Source organism: Nicotiana tabacum, chromosome 6 (genome assembly GCF_000715075.1).
Source record: "Nicotiana tabacum cultivar K326 chromosome 6, ASM71507v2, whole genome shotgun sequence".
Classification (NCBI taxonomy): Eukaryota; Viridiplantae; Streptophyta; class Magnoliopsida; order Solanales; family Solanaceae; genus Nicotiana; species Nicotiana tabacum.
Window position 1 is genome coordinate 188637006 of NC_134085.1, and position 17202 is coordinate 188654207.

Genomic DNA, 17202 nt, shown 5'->3' on the forward strand with positions numbered 1-17202 from the left:
TAATATATGTCCACTATAACACCACTTCACTATAACTAGTGACGGATTCAAAATTTTAAAGTCTTGGGTGCTAGCCGTTAAAGATTTTGAAAGAATGAAAAAATAAAGGAGTTTCATTGTGGGTGCTCACTCAATATTTATCTAAATATTTTTATAATTGCCTATGCAAATTTACTAAATCTAGTCAAAGATAATTCACAATGTATATATGTCACTAACTATAATAGCCAAAAAATATCGAAACACACAAGGGTATGGATCGAAATCTGACCCAACAAGAATCTGCGTAAAGAGGGACGACAAAGTCACTTGGGCCGAAGTCGTATTCGTACAACGCTATAGCGACAAGCACCTCGGCCACTGCCGAGGTCGTGTACTCAAAATGCATGTAAGATGAATTGGATGTCACGATATTTTAGAGGGTCAGTCTGTACTACAGTTAAATGACTTAGGTACTCTAACTAATGAGCGTTGTGTAAATGAGAAGATTTAGTATATATACTAGGTGAGAGAACAATAAAAGGGGGATTCTGACAAATCACACACTTCTTTACTAAAAGGGGATGGGATTAGGAGAATCCATCTCGATTCTCGAAGATGAGAGAAGGTTCAGAACTTTGCTATTCATCTTCTGTAGCCATCGTTATGGAATAAATAAAGATATATCTCGTGGTCATTAATGGTGAATTCTTTCTTTCTTCTTTATTTTACATCATGGATTAACGATGTCGAGAATGAATGTAAGCTCATCATATACATTAAATTTTTTCCCATTATCTTAATGAGTTCATGAGCTTAACCTTACTCAAATCTTCTTACTTATTATTCATTAATCTAGAGTTAATTATCTTTGGCTAGAATTTATCCCTTATCCATTTATTAAATTGATTTAACTAAAAAGGGCTTAGCGCTTTTCGGTCGAACAACAAGGTAGTTATAGTGTGGTTTGATTGTAGTAAAATCTGTTGAAAGATTATAGTAAAAATATTTATATTGATTTAATATTTATTGTTATAAAATAAGTAGTAAGCACAATGATATTTTTATATCCGTTAACTTAAAATTCAAGTTCTTCCTCTGTTTCTTTTTTCAGATAATGTTTGTTCTTTGTTGTATGTGACACTATTATATTATTGTTACAAAGGGAAAAAAAACTATATAGGATCGTTTATATATGCATGTCGAATTTTGGCGTGTGAAGGTAATCAAAGGAAAATGCGAAATCTTTCACTTTCAGTAATCAAAAAAAGAAAGAATATATATGGTTAGAGTACGTAGTTTACTTGCCGGGAAGAGAAAGGAATTAAAAGGGAAAACCAAAGGAAATCAGTTTTGCTTTCTGTTTTCTGTTAAGAGAGTTAGTTCCCTATAAACAAAGCAATGGGTTGCATGCACTTCTCCACTACGTACTCACCAGTCACCACAATGTATCATTGCAAACACCAAACTCAATTATTCTTTTAAGTAATAATTTTATTTCTGTTTTATCTCATATCTTTTTCAATGTTATTATCTGTACTAATCGTCTAATTATAGAGCTATAGTAAGCTTAAGTCAACAAATTAAAATCATGTGAAAATATCCTTCTCTTCAATTATCTTATAAATGACACGATTGATTAATCAACGTAGTTAGCATGCGGTGCTAGTGCGCTAATTTTTTTTCCCCTCCCCTGGTGTCGTCTAGTCTGCTAGATGTTTGTCCTGATTTTCTTACTAAATAATTTAATTTTTCTATTTCTTGAAGGACAATATATTTACCATAATTGATTTTTCCTTTTATGAAAAGGAAAATATAATTCTTTCATATTTGGCTAGTCCTTTTGCTTGTAGGAAAAGGTTTGGACTTCTATAAATTGAGTATCATTCCTTCTCATTTAGCAGCATCTACGATGTAGCTATATGGGGCTTAAGAGTTGTGTTTAGGGGGAGAACTTTACGGGACAAGTATTAGTGTGTCATTTGTGTTTGCCTCTTCGTCAGGTTGTTCTTTCGATATTTTGTATTCTATTTTATATAGTGGATTGCTCATCTCCGCCGTGGACGTATGTCAATTGACCGAACCACGTTAAATGTTTGTGTCTTTTTTGGTATATTTCTCTTTTGTTGTCTGATTTATCACCCATCATAGTCTACGTGCCAAATTAATAAATAAATAAAAACATAATAGTGAAAGCAAACTGAGAAAGGCAAGAGGAGAGAGAAAGTACACATGTGTATGTTAAGCAAGGTCTGCTAACATGCACCACCACCATGGCTCGCCGGAAAAGGAGAGCACCTCAAGTCTATACCCCAACCACTACTAAAAAAATTACTGATCCAAAACCCAATCAGATTCAAAGCCCTACCCAGGAGACAGAAGAGAGGAATACACAAACAGCATTTTCGCATGGAAAACTACAAGAGTTGAAACCTAAAGTTCAGCAAACAGAGGAATCGATCCAAGAATCAGAATCTGACAAATCAGTGAGACAAATCACTCCAGCTTCAGGGGTACAGCAAAATCTAACCCCAATACAGCGGACTAGCTGGTTACCAAGGACCTCAAGTCAGGCTGAGAAAAGGGAAACCCAGCAAGTTAAAAATGGATAAGAAGTTCATACCCAACCTGCCTAGAAATTGACCTTTGCAACAGAGACGCCACATGCAACGCTAACACTGGCAGAGGTGGTGAAGAATAATCGAACACAAAATCAAGGTATGAAACTCAAATTCTATCCTCCAGTGATGAAAGATGGGATCAAGGTTGTGCAATTGAATAAATAGGAGATTGATAAACAGAAGCAGAAATGGCAATGTGCACTTATTGGGTATGTGTTTGGAGGAACCCCAAAATTCAAGGAAATGTTTCAGTTTGTATATGGGGTTTGGCATTTTGTGAACACACCTAGGGTCTTTCTACATGATGATGGGTACTATATCTTTCAATTTGAATCTGAAGAGGACAAAGTCTGCATAATACAAAATGGGCCTTACACATTTAGGAATAGGCCAATGATTCTGAAACAATGGAGTCCAGAATTTCAGTTGCACAAGAAAGCAATGCGTATATTACCAATATGGGTGTGTTTCCCTGGATTGCCACTCCTATATTGGTCTGAGGAAAACCTAGGGAGAATTGCTAGCTTCCTAGGCAAACCTATGTGCACTGATGTTCTAACAGCTAAAGGTGAAAAAATATCTTATGCAAGAGTTCTAATTGAGATGGATATCACCCAAATATTACCAGAATCTATTAATGTTGAAGTCCCATATGGTGGTATTTGGAGCCAAAAGATTGAGTATGAATGGAAGCCTACTCTATTTCAAGAGTGTATGCAGGTTGGACATCAAAAGGAGAATTGTCCGAAACAGAAGCAGGGACTGCAAGGCTTTATCAGGTATCCCAATCAAGATAAACACATTAGGCAAGTATGGCAGCCTAAACCAAAAGCTAAGACAGAAGAAACAACAGCTCCTACAACAGTGATACACCAGGAGGAAACTCAAACTGCTCATTCCCAAGTTCACACTCCTACAACAGTGATACACTAGGAGGAAACTCACACTACCCCTTCCCAAGTTCAATTTAGAGGGAAGCAAGTGGTAGTGTTTCAAGGAAGTAAGGAGATCCCACAAACAGATGAAGAGTCAGATAATGAATTGGATCTTAATCAATTCAGTAAGCTATGCTTAAAGATTGGAGAACCTGCAAGTAGAAGAATTAAGGGGAGCAGAAAAGGTAATACTGGAAAGTTGCAGAGGGATGGTCCTATTGCCAAACCTCCCCCATGATTTTCTGCTCATGGAATATTAGGGGGGCTAAACAAGCCCTTTAAGAAAAAAGAATTCAAAAACGTTTTGCTCAAAAATAAAATTGACTTAATAGGATGTCTAGAAACAAAAGTTAGACAAAAAAAAATACCAAAAATATTACTAGAAAATTCATACGGATTGGAGGTTTCATTATGATTATACTCAAGTCCCAAATGGTAGAATATGGCTATGCTGGAGACAAAGCTGTGTAAATGTTACTATTTTAAAAAGTACCCCACAGGTGGTACACTACTCTGTCGAAGATAAGAACTCTCAGTTCCAATACAAGATGTCTTTTGTATATGGTTACAATACTGCACGGGGCAGAAGGGTACTATGGGAGACACTAAGGCACATTAGCACTTATACTATTGAGCCTTGGATTATTCTTGGTGATTTCAATGTTATTCTCTCCACAAAAGATAGAATTAATGGGCTGCCAGTACATGTAAATGAAACAGTTGAATTTCCATCTTGTGTCACTGATACTGATACTGGACTGGGCCAAGTTAATAGAAAAGGTTGGCAATACTCATGGTGTAATAAGAGAGATGGAGATGATAGAATTTATAGCCATATTGATTGGGTGATGGGTAATGATAAGTGGTTTCAAGAATATGGAAATCTAGAGGTTGTTTACTATAATCCAGAATGCTTAGATCATACTCCCATTGTTATCAGAACACTGATCCCTCGACAAAAGTTGAAAAGACCTTTCAGACTCCTCAATGTACTAATCATGCAGGACTCATTTAAGAAAGCTGTAAAACAATGTTGGGAGCAAAACATCACTGGATGCCATATATATAGACTATAGATGAAGTTTAAGGCATTGCAAGGTGAAGCAAGGGTGATGAACAAAGAGATGTCTACCACAGAGATTAGAGTTGAAAAAGTAAAACAGAGGGTGCAGGAAGTGCAGAACCAAATGGCCAATGACATGTTCAATAATCAGTTAATAGCTGAGGAGAAAGAACTACTTACTCAGTTGGAAAAGTGGATGGGAATTCAAGAGCAAATACTAAGGCAGAAATCCAGAGCTACATGGATACCATATGGAGATGACAAACACCAAGTATTTTCATGCACAACTGAAAGCAAGACAAGCCAGGAACATGATATCTTCTATTTGCAATGATCAAGGAGTCCTACTCTCAGAGTCAGAATAGGTACAACAACAATTCTTGGAATATTATAGACAGTTGTTGGGAGATGCTGAGTCACTAATGCCTTGTATTGATACTACTATTGCTAGAGATGGTCCATGCATTTCATTGATCCAGCAACACGAATTACTAAAATCAGTTACTAGAGAAGATATAATCCAAGTTGTTAAAGACCTTCCAAATGATAAAGCCCCTGGTATAGATGGATTTACAGCTGAATTCTTCAAAGCACACTAGGAGACAGTAGGAGAAGACATGATTAAGGCCATCTTACAATTTTTTGACAATGGTAAACTATTAAGAGAGGTAAGTTGTACCACAATCACCTTGGTTCCTAAGGTTTCTTGTCCATCTTATGCTAAAGATTTCAGACCTATAGCCTGTTGTAGTACTGTCTATAAGATTGTTGCAAAGGAGCTAACCAAAAAAATAAAACCCATGGTTGATTACCTGGTGGGTCCATCTCAATCTGCATTCATTGAAGGTCGAAATATTCTGGACAATGTGATTGTAGCTCATGAGTTAGTGAAGGGCTATGGGAAAAAAGGAGCATCTCCTAGATGCCTAGTAAAAGTAGATATCGGAAAAGCATATGATTCTCTGAATTGGGACTTCCTTAGGCAAGTGCTAATGGAATTTGGATTTCCCCATAAGCTGGTCAATTTGATCATGAATTGTGTTTCTACAGTCAGATATTCATTGCTTATAAATGGTGGTCTAACTTCTATATTTCATGCTAAGAGAGGGTTGAGACAAGGGGACCCCAAGTCCCCATATCTATTTGTTATAGCTGTGGAGTACCTAAATAGATCCTTGAAGCAACTAAGGAACAACCCTGATTTTAACTATCACCCGAGATGTACAAAAAAGGAAATAGTTCATATTTGCTTTGCGGATGATTTACTGATGTGTTGCAGGGCAGACAAGGTTTCTATTATACTCATGATGCAAGCATTTGAGCACTTTTCTAGTATTTCTGGACTGAAGTCCAATCTGGAGAAGAGTTCATTCTATGTTGCAGGAGTGACACAAGAGTTTAAAGCTCAGATAATGCGAGATATGCATTTCACTATTGGGGAGATGTCATTCAAATACTTGGGTAGTCCATTGTCTTCAAGGAAACTTTCTATTCATCAATGTCTACCCTTGGTTGAAAAGATAATTGCTAGAATTCAACGTTGGACCACTAAGTTCCTGTAATACAGTGGAAGAGTGCAGCTCATCAAGAGTGTACTCTTCGAGATGCAGACATATTGGGCCCAAGTGTTCCTACTGTCTAAGAAGATTTTGACTATGGTGACAAATGTATGTAGGAATTTCTTGTGGACTGGGAGTAATGAATACTCAAGAAAAGCCTTAATAGCCTGGAGTACAGTATGTCTTCCTAAAGCAGCAGGAGGATTAAATATATTGGACTTCTTTACATGGAATAAAGCTGCAATCTGCATACTACTGTGGGCAGTGGGTAAAAAGAAAGACAAACTGTGGGTTCAATGGATCCATAGTATATACATAAAGTGCAGGGAACTGAACAATATGCCATCCCCAAGCCAAGCCAGCTGGTTAGTGAGGAAGATATTTGATGCAAGGAAATGGTTGAGTCAATCTGTGAATGTGATGGACTGCCTTAAATCATTTGAAGATAGAGAGAAGTTCAGCATCAATAAGGCCTATTAATACTTTATACCTACATCTCCAAAAGTTTCATGGAAAAGTTTGGCCCTAGTGAAAGGAATTATTCTCAGGCATCAGTTTATTCTATGGCTGACAGTTCATAAAAAGTTATCAACAGCGGACAGACTACAGAAATGGGGAATTAAAGTGATGCAAGGCTGTGTTTTATGTAACACAAATGTAGTAGAGACATTGGAGCATCTATTCTTTTGTTGTGATTATTCAAAGCATATATGGAGCTCGTTGCTACACTGGTTAGGGGAGAAGAGACCAGTCAGAGGATGGGATGATGAGGTCATGTGGGCATCCAAAAGAACTAATAACTCTCGAGCAAGAGCAGGTATCATTGGTTTCTTATTTGCAGCAAGTATATACCACATATGGGCTGAGAGGAATGCAAGAAGATTCAGAAATCAGAGACGAGAAAGTAGGCAGCTGATCAAGGAGATTACAATGCAACTACATATATATGGTCAGAAGAATGGCAAATGGCAGCAACAATTGGATGGCCTGAACAGTTACCCAGTATATATGTTAAAGAGTTAATCATGTTATCACTAGTTATTGACAATAGTTATAGAAGTTAGCTAGATAAGGAACAATTAGAATAGTATAGAGATTACTGAGAGCTGACTCATGAGTCCAATAAGTCCTTTATACATATTGATATACTTGGTTAAATAAAAAAATTTAGTTTAACCAAAAAAATATATATATATTACAAGTGTAATTCTTTTACACACGCTTTAAGTTAAATAAAATCACGTAAACTTTGAATATCAGAATTAAACCATGCCAAATAAAAAGGAATTATAGTATAAAACATAACTTATAGTACAAATTACTTTTTAAATTATACATTATTATATATACAATAACTTTCTTAATTATTTGATGCTGACTTGAATAATCAAAGCCAACCAGCCTACTAGCAACGAAACTTCTTTCACAATTATGAAATGCTATTCCTTATCGCAATTGGAAGAATAATAGAAGTGATCATGTTGATCAAATGAAGTTTGAAACTGCTCGAATAGTGGAAGGTAATTAATAGGAGAAATTATAATTTAGTTTGATGGATCGTGCGAAGTTAAGGATTTTGTGATATTATGATACTAATTATAGTCCAATAAAATATTTATAGGGATATAATTCCTCCTTCTAGAGCAATATAATGAGTACACCTGATATCTCACTGTAATGTACAGAGAGGAGGAGATTTATTTATTTGAAAAATGATGCTGGAATTTTAATATTCTGAAATTGAGTAACTTGATTAGTCGTGGGATTTTTCAAATTTTTTCATTCAATAATTCAGAATGTTTGGTCAAACTTTTGGATATCTATTTATTTATTTCTCTTTATCCGTTTGCAAGCAGGGAAGTGAACAAGTCAACTTATTAGTTGATCTTAGAAATGTAAATAATTATTTAATATAACATGATAAGCTAGCTAAGAATAATATGTGACACCAGGCTTCCCGCATCATTCATAGAATTATAATTTCAGAAATCCAAAATAATAATATTGAGATGTTGGAACAACTCTACATATCCTTAACTCAGATTTTATACCATGCTATAGCTACCTTCCAAACCACCATGAATTTATTTGCTTTCTTCTATTTTGTCTCCCTTCTTTTTTAGTTATAATCTGCATACGGATGACTTGGAATCGAATCCCCCTCAATGCCTTCTGGGTTGAGCCTGTCACACAGAGCTTGCCTAGTACGGTTTACGTATGGTTTGCAGGCTATTATACAGGGGAGGCTTATCCAGTGCGTACAAAATCCTCATCACAGAGTGTTCACCCAAAGGGCAGAGACTGTGACAGACGTTTTAGCGGTTGCGGTTTCCCCTCTTCCAGAAAAAGGAAAAAAAAGAAAAGAGTAATTCCAACTCAACATCACTAGCAAAAGTAAACATAATTAGGTATTGAATTATAAGAAATGAAAAGAAAAAACGTAATATCGAAGCAAGTAATGTATAAGACTAACTGCAGCATGCTGGTGAGTGGGACTGCTCCTAGGCCCAACTAATTATGTTGAAATTAGACTAATTAGCTAGGATTTAATCATGAGCATTAACTAATAACTAGTACACCTATATTATCCATAACTCGCCGTTGCTTAATAATTAATTTTCCTAGACGTTAGAAAAACTAGAAAGACAAAATAAAAAATAAAAATGAGATTCAGCGTTGAGAATAAGCATCGTGCATTAATCAACTTATCTTCGTGAAATTATGAGTAAATCATCATTTTTAATGAGTAAATCATTATTTTTACCTGACTCTTTGTCAGTTGATTCGAGCCACACCTCTAAATAAATTTAGTTTTTGTTAATTGACAGTGTAAAAGGGGTTGCACGTTTAAATTGGCCGGTTCTATTGCTTACTATCTCTTTCAAATTATTAATCTTTGGGTACTTTAGATATTTAATGGGGTTAGCTTTTAGCTGACATAATGGTTTTTTTTTTAAATACAAAATTAGTAAATAAAACGTTTATTCTACCTAAAATGTGTTCGCTCATGGCCTACTATTACCTATTAATCATGGCAGTTATAATACGTGTGTTTTGGAGTTAAATTTTGGGGAAAGAAAAGAACAAATAAAAGAAAATTTTAAGGGAAAGCAAAGGAATATTGATAGTCTACACCATTCTTGCTAAAAAAATTAAACCAAATAAAATTTAACAAAAAGTTGAGTTCCACCATTATTTGGCGATGTTAGTAACTCCAAGTGTCTATACTACCATCAGTTATTGCTTTAATTTTTGAATGCACAAGGCGGCCGGGCGGATTTATATGCAAAATTATAGGACATGCGAACTCATGGTCTTTCTACAAAATTTAATATGTTATGCACATAATTTCTAAAATTGGAATAATATTAATTGGTGGCACCCATGCTCCAAGAGGGTTGAATGGTGCACTTGGTTGAATGTAAAGTTATTTACCGAGAGGGATAAAGATCAGTTTCCACTTAATACATTTTTTCCTCCATATTTTTAGTAGTGCACCATGTACTAAAAATTCTTGATCCGCCTATGTAAAGAGGCGTCAACACTTGACTTTACATAGCCAAACTTGTGATGGATAGATAAGATCCATCTACTCTTAATCAAAGATCTCGAGTTCGAACTATGAGATTGAACTTTTTTTAGCAGGAAGCACTTCCTCCATGAATAGGTCTTATGCAACACAAATCTAGCTGATTAATTGGTATGTCAAAATAAATACAAATACTAGGTAAAAATAAAAATAAAAACTTTTTTAGACTTTTCACTAACACTATTAGTTCCCAAAGATGACCATACAAATGACCTGGGATCAATCCCCCTGAATGTTTTCTGGGTCGAGCCTGTTACACAGGGTTTGCTTAGTGCGGTTTACATTTCCTGTGTGGTTTGCAGACTATTACACAGGGGTACCCAGTTATGCACAGCGTACTCACACGAAGGACAGAGGCTGTGGCAGAGGCTGTAACAGTTATGAGTTTTGTCCGGAAGTTTCCAAAAATAAAAAAGATGACCACACTAGCAGAAAGGCCTATTCTACCAACCGTGCAACCAATGAGCTTAAAGAAAAATCAAAGTTGAAGGCTAAAAAGTGGAGAAACATGATTTGTCAGCTATGCCAAACAGTTTTGATAATTCATTTTCAGTTGAAAGTTGAAGCCTTTAGATTTTCTTTTTCGTCCCCATAGAATTTGGGAAACTTAAATTGCAATTGATAATAATGAGAGTAACAACACTAATCATATGTTTGTTATTGCTAACTCTTTTTCTTCCACAAAAAGATGATACAATTTGACTCATGATTTATGATTGTGTCCAGCTGCTAATTGGAGACAATTAATGGGTGGCTGCTTCTAGCTGTAGTTCGTAGACAAATTTAATTATTTCAATCCAGTTGACGCCCCCACCTACTAAAATTAAAACCAAATTCATCTTCATTTTCTTGATCTCATAAATTAAATTGAGCTACACTATCTTTACGGTGGGCCTGCATTCAGCAATAAAGTGTAAAGCTCAAAGCCAAACAGAATAACAACTAAAGAATTTAATCCAGATTTTATTCTAACAAAATATCGACGCATGCACCACTTTTTCTTATGTTGTTGCTTTGCCTTTGAACATATACCATATTCCTACGTACTCAAATAAAAGGAAGCAAATTTCTTTTTTCACATTAATTTTATGCATCTATATATCCAAAATAAGAAACAGAAACTGAAACGGGTGAAAATACAAGAAAGATGACATTTAAAAGCCTAAAGGGTCGAAATTGGTTCCAGTAATTGGTAGTCTGGGCCAAGTTTCTTTTCTGTTTTTATATTAGTACACTACCTCTAGAAACGTAAACATGTGGATCCTATTCCATGCACTTTATAACCCCACCCTCCATTATATATATGATGCATAAAGTTCCCCAAGTACCTTTCTCCTCAAGGATAACGATAATGACATTGACACGTTACTATTTAAGAAAAATGATATCATTGTAAAAATAATAGCCAAAAAAATGTATAAAATTTGTATATTTTTGTGTATATATATACATTCTATTGTTATATACAAAAATTATATAAATTTTATATACTTTTTCGGCTACCAGATGTAAACGATTTCTAGCGCGAGCTAAAAGTGATAATACAACAACAACAACAACAACAACAACAACAACAACCCAGTGTAATCCCACAAGTGGGGTCTGGGGAGGATAATAAGTACGCAGACCTTACCCTTACCCCGAGGGGCAGAGAGGATGTTTCCAGGAAACCCTCGACTCAAGAGAGCAACGAGAGACAATATATTAGTACTATCAATAGACTCATAATAAATAACATAAAATAAAAAAAATAACAACAATATAAGAAATATAGAAAATACGAAAAGGATGGAGAAAAGGATGTAAGGTATACTAATATCCAACAGATACAGCCCTGCATCAGTAACTGATCAGTAGCATCCTAAGACTAACTCCTAAATGGCTAGTCTCACTCTAGTGCGCTGCAGTAATATTCACAAACTACTCTCTAACCTACAACCTTAATGCTCGACCTCCACAATTCCCTGTCAAGGGCCATGTTCTCAGAAATCCTAAGTCGTGTCATGTCCTGCCTGATCACCTCCCCCCCCCCAATACTTCTTAGGTCTCCCTTTACCTCTCCTCGTGCCCACCACAACCAGTCGTTCACACCTCCTCACTGGTGCATCAGTGCTCCTCCTCTGAATGTGTCCGAACTATCTGAGTCTTGCTTCCCGCATCTTGTCCTCCATGGGGGCCACACCCACCTTCTCTCAAATATCTTCATTCCTAATCTTTTCCATCCTTGTATGCCCGCACATCCACCTCAGCATCCTCATCTCTGCTACTTTCATCTTCTGGATGTGTGAATTTTTAACCGGCCAACACCCGGCCCCATACAACATAGCAGGTCTAACCACTGCTCTATAAAACTTACCTTTTAGTAACAGTGGCACTTTCTTGTCACACAAGACTCTCGTTGCTAACCTCCTCTTCATCCACCCCACCCCTATACGATGTGTGACATCCTCGTCGATCTCCCAAGTCCCCTGAATAACGGACCCAAGGTACTTGAAACTAACCCTCTTAGGGATGACTTGAGAGTCGAGCCTCACTTTCACTCCTGTTTTCGTCGACTCGGCCCCAAATTTGCACTCGAGGTATTTCGTCTTCGTCCTGCTCAGCCTGAAACCTTTATACTCAAGGGCATGTCTCCAAACCTCTAGCCTCTCATTGACGTCGCGTTGTGTCTCGTCAATTAGGACTATGTCATCAGCAAATAGCATGCACCATGGCACCTCCACTTGAATATGATGTGTTATGGCATCCATCACCAAGGCAAATAGGAAATGGCTGAACGCAGACCCTTGGTGCAACCCCGTAACAACCGGAAAATGGTCGGAGTCGCCTCCTACTGTCTTAACCCGAGTCTTAGCTCCATCATACATGCCTTTAATCACCCTAATGTAGTCAACCGAGACCCCTTTAACCTCTAGGCATCTCCATAGGACCTCCCTAGGAACCCTGTTGTACGCTTTCTCTAGATCGATAAACACTATGTGGAGATCGTTCTTCTTATCCCTGTATTGTTCCATCATCCTCCTAATAAGGTGGATAGCTTCTGTGGTAGATCACCCCGGCATGAACCCGAACTGGTTATCTGAAACAGACACCGTCCTTCGCACTCTCATTTCTACCACTCTCTCCCAGACTTTCATGGTATGACTCAGTAATTTGATACCCCTATAGTTGTTACAGCTCTGAACATCGCCTTTGTTCTTATACAACGGAACCATTGTACTCCACCTCCACTCTTCAGGCATCTTATTAGTCTTGAATATAACATTAAACAACCCAGTAAGCCATTCCAAGCCGGCTCTACCCACACACCTCCAAAGTTCAACCGAAATTTAGTCTGGCCCGGTAGTTCTACCCCTCTTCATCTTACGCATTGCCTCCATGACCTCATCGACCTCAATATCCCTACAATAACTTAATTCATGGGGGTTGTTGGCATTCCTCAATTCACCTAGCACAATATCCTGATCCCGTTCTTTATTTAGAAGTTTATGAAAGTAGGTCTGACATCTCCTCTTAATCTGGTCATCCCCCATCAAAACTTTGTCGTCATCATCTTTTATGCACCTCACTTGGTCCAGATCCTGATCTGTCCTCTCTGTCACCTTAGCGAGTCGGAATAACTTCTTCTCCCCTCCTTTGTTCCCTAGTTCCTCATACAGACGAGCAAAAGATGTCGTCTTAGCCTCCATTACTGCCATCTTCGCCTCTTTCCTAGCTACCTTATATCTCTCACTGTTCGCTCTCTTCTCCTCCTCTACAGAGCTCCCTACGAACCGTAGGTACGCCGCCTTCTTCGCTTCCACTTTATCTTGGACAATTGCATTCCACCACCAGTCTCCTTTGTGGCCACCGGTACGGCCCGAAGATATCCCTAACACCTCTCTTGCCGTCTTCCTTATATAATCAGTCGTCGTCGACCACATAGTGTTTGCGTCCCCACTACTTCTCCAAGCTCTCATTGCCGATAACCTTCCTTCCAACTCCTGAGCTTTATCCTTAGTCAAGGCGCCCCACCTAATCCTCGGACAACCTCGTACTGACCTCTTCTTCCTCCTTATCCTAATACCAACGTCCATCACGAAAAGCCTATGTAGCGTTGCTAGGGTCTCACCTGGGATAACTTTGCAATCCTCGCACAACCTTCTATCGCATCTCCTGAGGAGGAGATAGTCAATCTGAGTCTACGCCACCGAACTTTTGTAAGTAACCAAATGCTCATCCCGTTTCGGAAGACTTGAGTTCGCAATCACTAGATCGAATGCCTTGGCAAAGTCCAACAGCGAAGTGCCCCCTCCGTTCCGCTCCCCGACACCAAAGTCGCCATGCACCTCAGTATAACCAACTGCAGATGACCCAATATGACCATTGAAATCTCCTCCTATGAATAACCTCTCCGAAGGCAGAATACTACGAACGATGTCATCCAACCCCTCCCAAAAACGCCTTTTAATCTCCTCCTCCAAGCCTACTTGCGGCACGTACGCACTAACGACATTTAAAGTACACTCATCCACCACCAATTTAATAGTCATTAGTCTATCATTCACCCGCCTGACCTCTACCACCGACTCTCTAAGATGGTTATCTACCAGGATACCCACTCCATTCTTACCCCTCAGGACTCCAGAGTACCATAACTTATACCCATCCACGTTTTTCGCCCTCGATCCAACCCACCTAGTCTCCTGGACACACGCTATATTAATCTTCCTCTTCTGAAGTATCTTCGCCAACTCTATAGACTTACTCGTTAGCGAACCTATGTTCCATGACCCGATTCTCAACCCGGGAATTTTTACGCTCTTAGCTTAAAATATCTAATTTAGGACTAATATAGCTATTTTAACTATTTTTTACTTTATTTCGTTGCAAAAAGAAAAATCTCAAAATATATATATATATATAAATTTTAGTTTATGTATCTCTCATAAACTTGAAAAATACAAAAATTGCACTTTATTTTTGTACTTTATATAATTTCGAAAATTACAAAAAAAAATAGTTTTATTAATATTCTATAGTCATTTTAACTTTGAAAAATACAAAAAAATATTACCTCATATTTTATCTTAATATTTAAAACGAAAATTACAAAAAAAATAGTTCTATTAATATTTTGTAGCTATTTTAAACCTTGAAAAATATTTAAAAAATATAGTTTTGTTTAAATACTAGTCTTATTTTTGGTAGTTATTTCGCTTACATAGGACTAGTTAAGCAACGTGTTCCTATTTCTTGGGTCCGGACAAAAGAATAATATTCGGGTTTAAACTACCCGGTTTTAGGCCTAATTTTCGGACCTAGCCCGTAATAAACCGTGTCCAGGACACATGGGGAACCCCACCACGCGTGGGGGACATAAGTCTCGAACCCCACCACGCGTGGGGCTCAATTTCTGAGGCAAACCCATACAAAGCACGGACAGAAAGCCAAAGGAAGGGAGGACTTTTGAAAATTGGAGGAGGGGCACTATTCACGGGTCTTCTTCCTCAAGAAAAGGCACGAAAAACCCTACGACTAAAAAGGAAAAAACCAGTCCAAAAAAAAGGTTTCAGCTCCCATCACCACCAGTTCCCCTCCCCTCGTCGACCACCGGCGTACATCACCTAAACCGCAGCTCCCTCCATCCCTTCCGGCACCCCCACGCACCATCCCCCTCGCCGGAACATCACCAAACGCCCACCTCCATTAAAGCCGTCACCCCCACTGTCGAAAACCACCAGCCTCACGTCCAAAACCACCAACAAACCACCTGCGTCCGACTCCTTCACGTCCAGCTTCCCCCCCCCCCCCCCACGTTGCCACTGTTCCTCGACCTCACGTCCGAAACCAACAAACCACCAGCAACAACCCTACCCAAAAAACCAGTCGCGACCAGCTCGTCCAGTCGCACCCCCACGTCCAAACGACTGCCGGCATCGTCCAAACACCACATTCAACCAACAACCTCCCGTCGAACCCCCTCCTCCTCACGTCCAGCAAAACCAACAGCCCCATCACCCACCCTCGCACCCCGGCAACGAACCACGACCACCTCCATAACTGCCCCTTCCTCACATCCAAACGACCCTTCTGCTGCAGCTTCATGCACCAGTTGTTGCGTCGGAGATACAGCAGCAACCAACAATCTTGGGGCGTCGACAGTTGTGGGGTCCAAGCTTTCCATCGAGGTCATCTTTGGTTTGTCGAGGTGTTAGTCCGAGGTTTCGTCGTTGTTCCGTGTCCAGTGAGGTCTGGCTTGAATTCCGTCGGGGTCGTGTTTGCCGTCCTAAGTTTGCCGATGTTCAAAGGTTAGTAAACCTCAAGCATTAAATAAGGAGATGTTATGTCAAAAGTTCAAAAAATGCAATATAGAAATTGGTAGGATAATTTCTTGCTTATGTTTTCACCATATGCGTTTTGTTCATTTGTGGTATTATGTATTTTTGTTCATTTGATATCATTTAATTAAGTAGGGTTAGTTGTTCTATGACACAGTATAACGTCAATTTTCGTCCTTTCCCGTGCTTAGTTCATTCGGACAAAACTAGCATTATTTGTTGTTATTACTTCCAAAACACTCATTTTGCTAGATTCCTTTTATTAAATTTGTAACGAGTTATGAGATTTCAGTTGTAAATAGGCTATAAGGTTTAGTATGGTTAAAGGCGTAAAAATGGCATCCTTTAAAAAAAAAAATTAAAATAAAAAAGGTAAATAAAAACAAATAAATAAATAAACAAAAAGAAAAAAAAACGAGACTAGCTTCGCCAAAAAAAATAAAAAATGTACAGATTGCGGAGCCCTCACAAAATATAAGTATTAAATACTTAGATTCCGGGACGGGCCGTTTAGCAAAATTCATGGCCCTACCCAACATAATAATGTGCTAGTTGCTTTAGGCGCGCCTTTAATAATTTACTTTCTTAAACTCGGGTGTGCATTTCATGCGACCCAAATCCAAATCCTAAAACATCAAATAAAATATGTTTCGGATTGTGGGTGCATTTCATGTGACACAGTCCAAAGATATGTTTTAAGCGATGTTCACATTCTTAAATAATAAAGATAATAAAGCGGTTAAAAGATAAATTTGCACATAAGTTCATATTGTATTAAAAATCAGATAAATAAGCCAAATATAACAGTTGAGCGACCGTGCTAAAACCACGGAACTCGGGAATGCCTAACACCTTCTCCCGAGTTAACAGAATTCCTTATCTAGATTTCTGGTACGCAGACTGTAATATAGAGTCATTATTTTCCTCGATTCGGGATTAAAATTGGTGACTTGGGACACCCTAAATCTCCCAAGTGGCGACTCTGAAATAATTAAACGAATCCCGTTTCGATTGTCCTTTAATTGGAAAAAACTCCCCCTGCGCCCTCGGGTGCGGAAAAAGGAGGTGTGACAGCTCTGGCGACTCTGCTGGGGACCAGTACCCAGAACCACTGGTTCAGGGTTAAGAATTCGAGC

The 17202-nt window shown here is 38.3% G+C and overlaps 1 protein-coding gene across 1 annotated transcript; it reads left to right on the top strand.

The window, feature by feature from the left end:
• The first annotated feature begins 4083 nt into the window (after nt 1-4083).
• LOC142182242 (uncharacterized) lies at nt 4084-4611 on the top strand. Its single transcript, XM_075256374.1, has one exon. The coding sequence runs from the start codon at nt 4084-4086 to the stop codon at nt 4609-4611; it is 528 nt and encodes a 175-aa protein (XP_075112475.1).
• Nucleotides 4612-17202: the final 12591 nt, after the last annotated feature.

Bases quoted from the DNA above. Each gene is read 5' to 3' on its own strand.
- LOC142182242 (XM_075256374.1), top strand. From the start codon at position 4,084: ATGTCTTTTGTATATGGTTACAATACTGCACGGGGCAGAAGGGTACTA.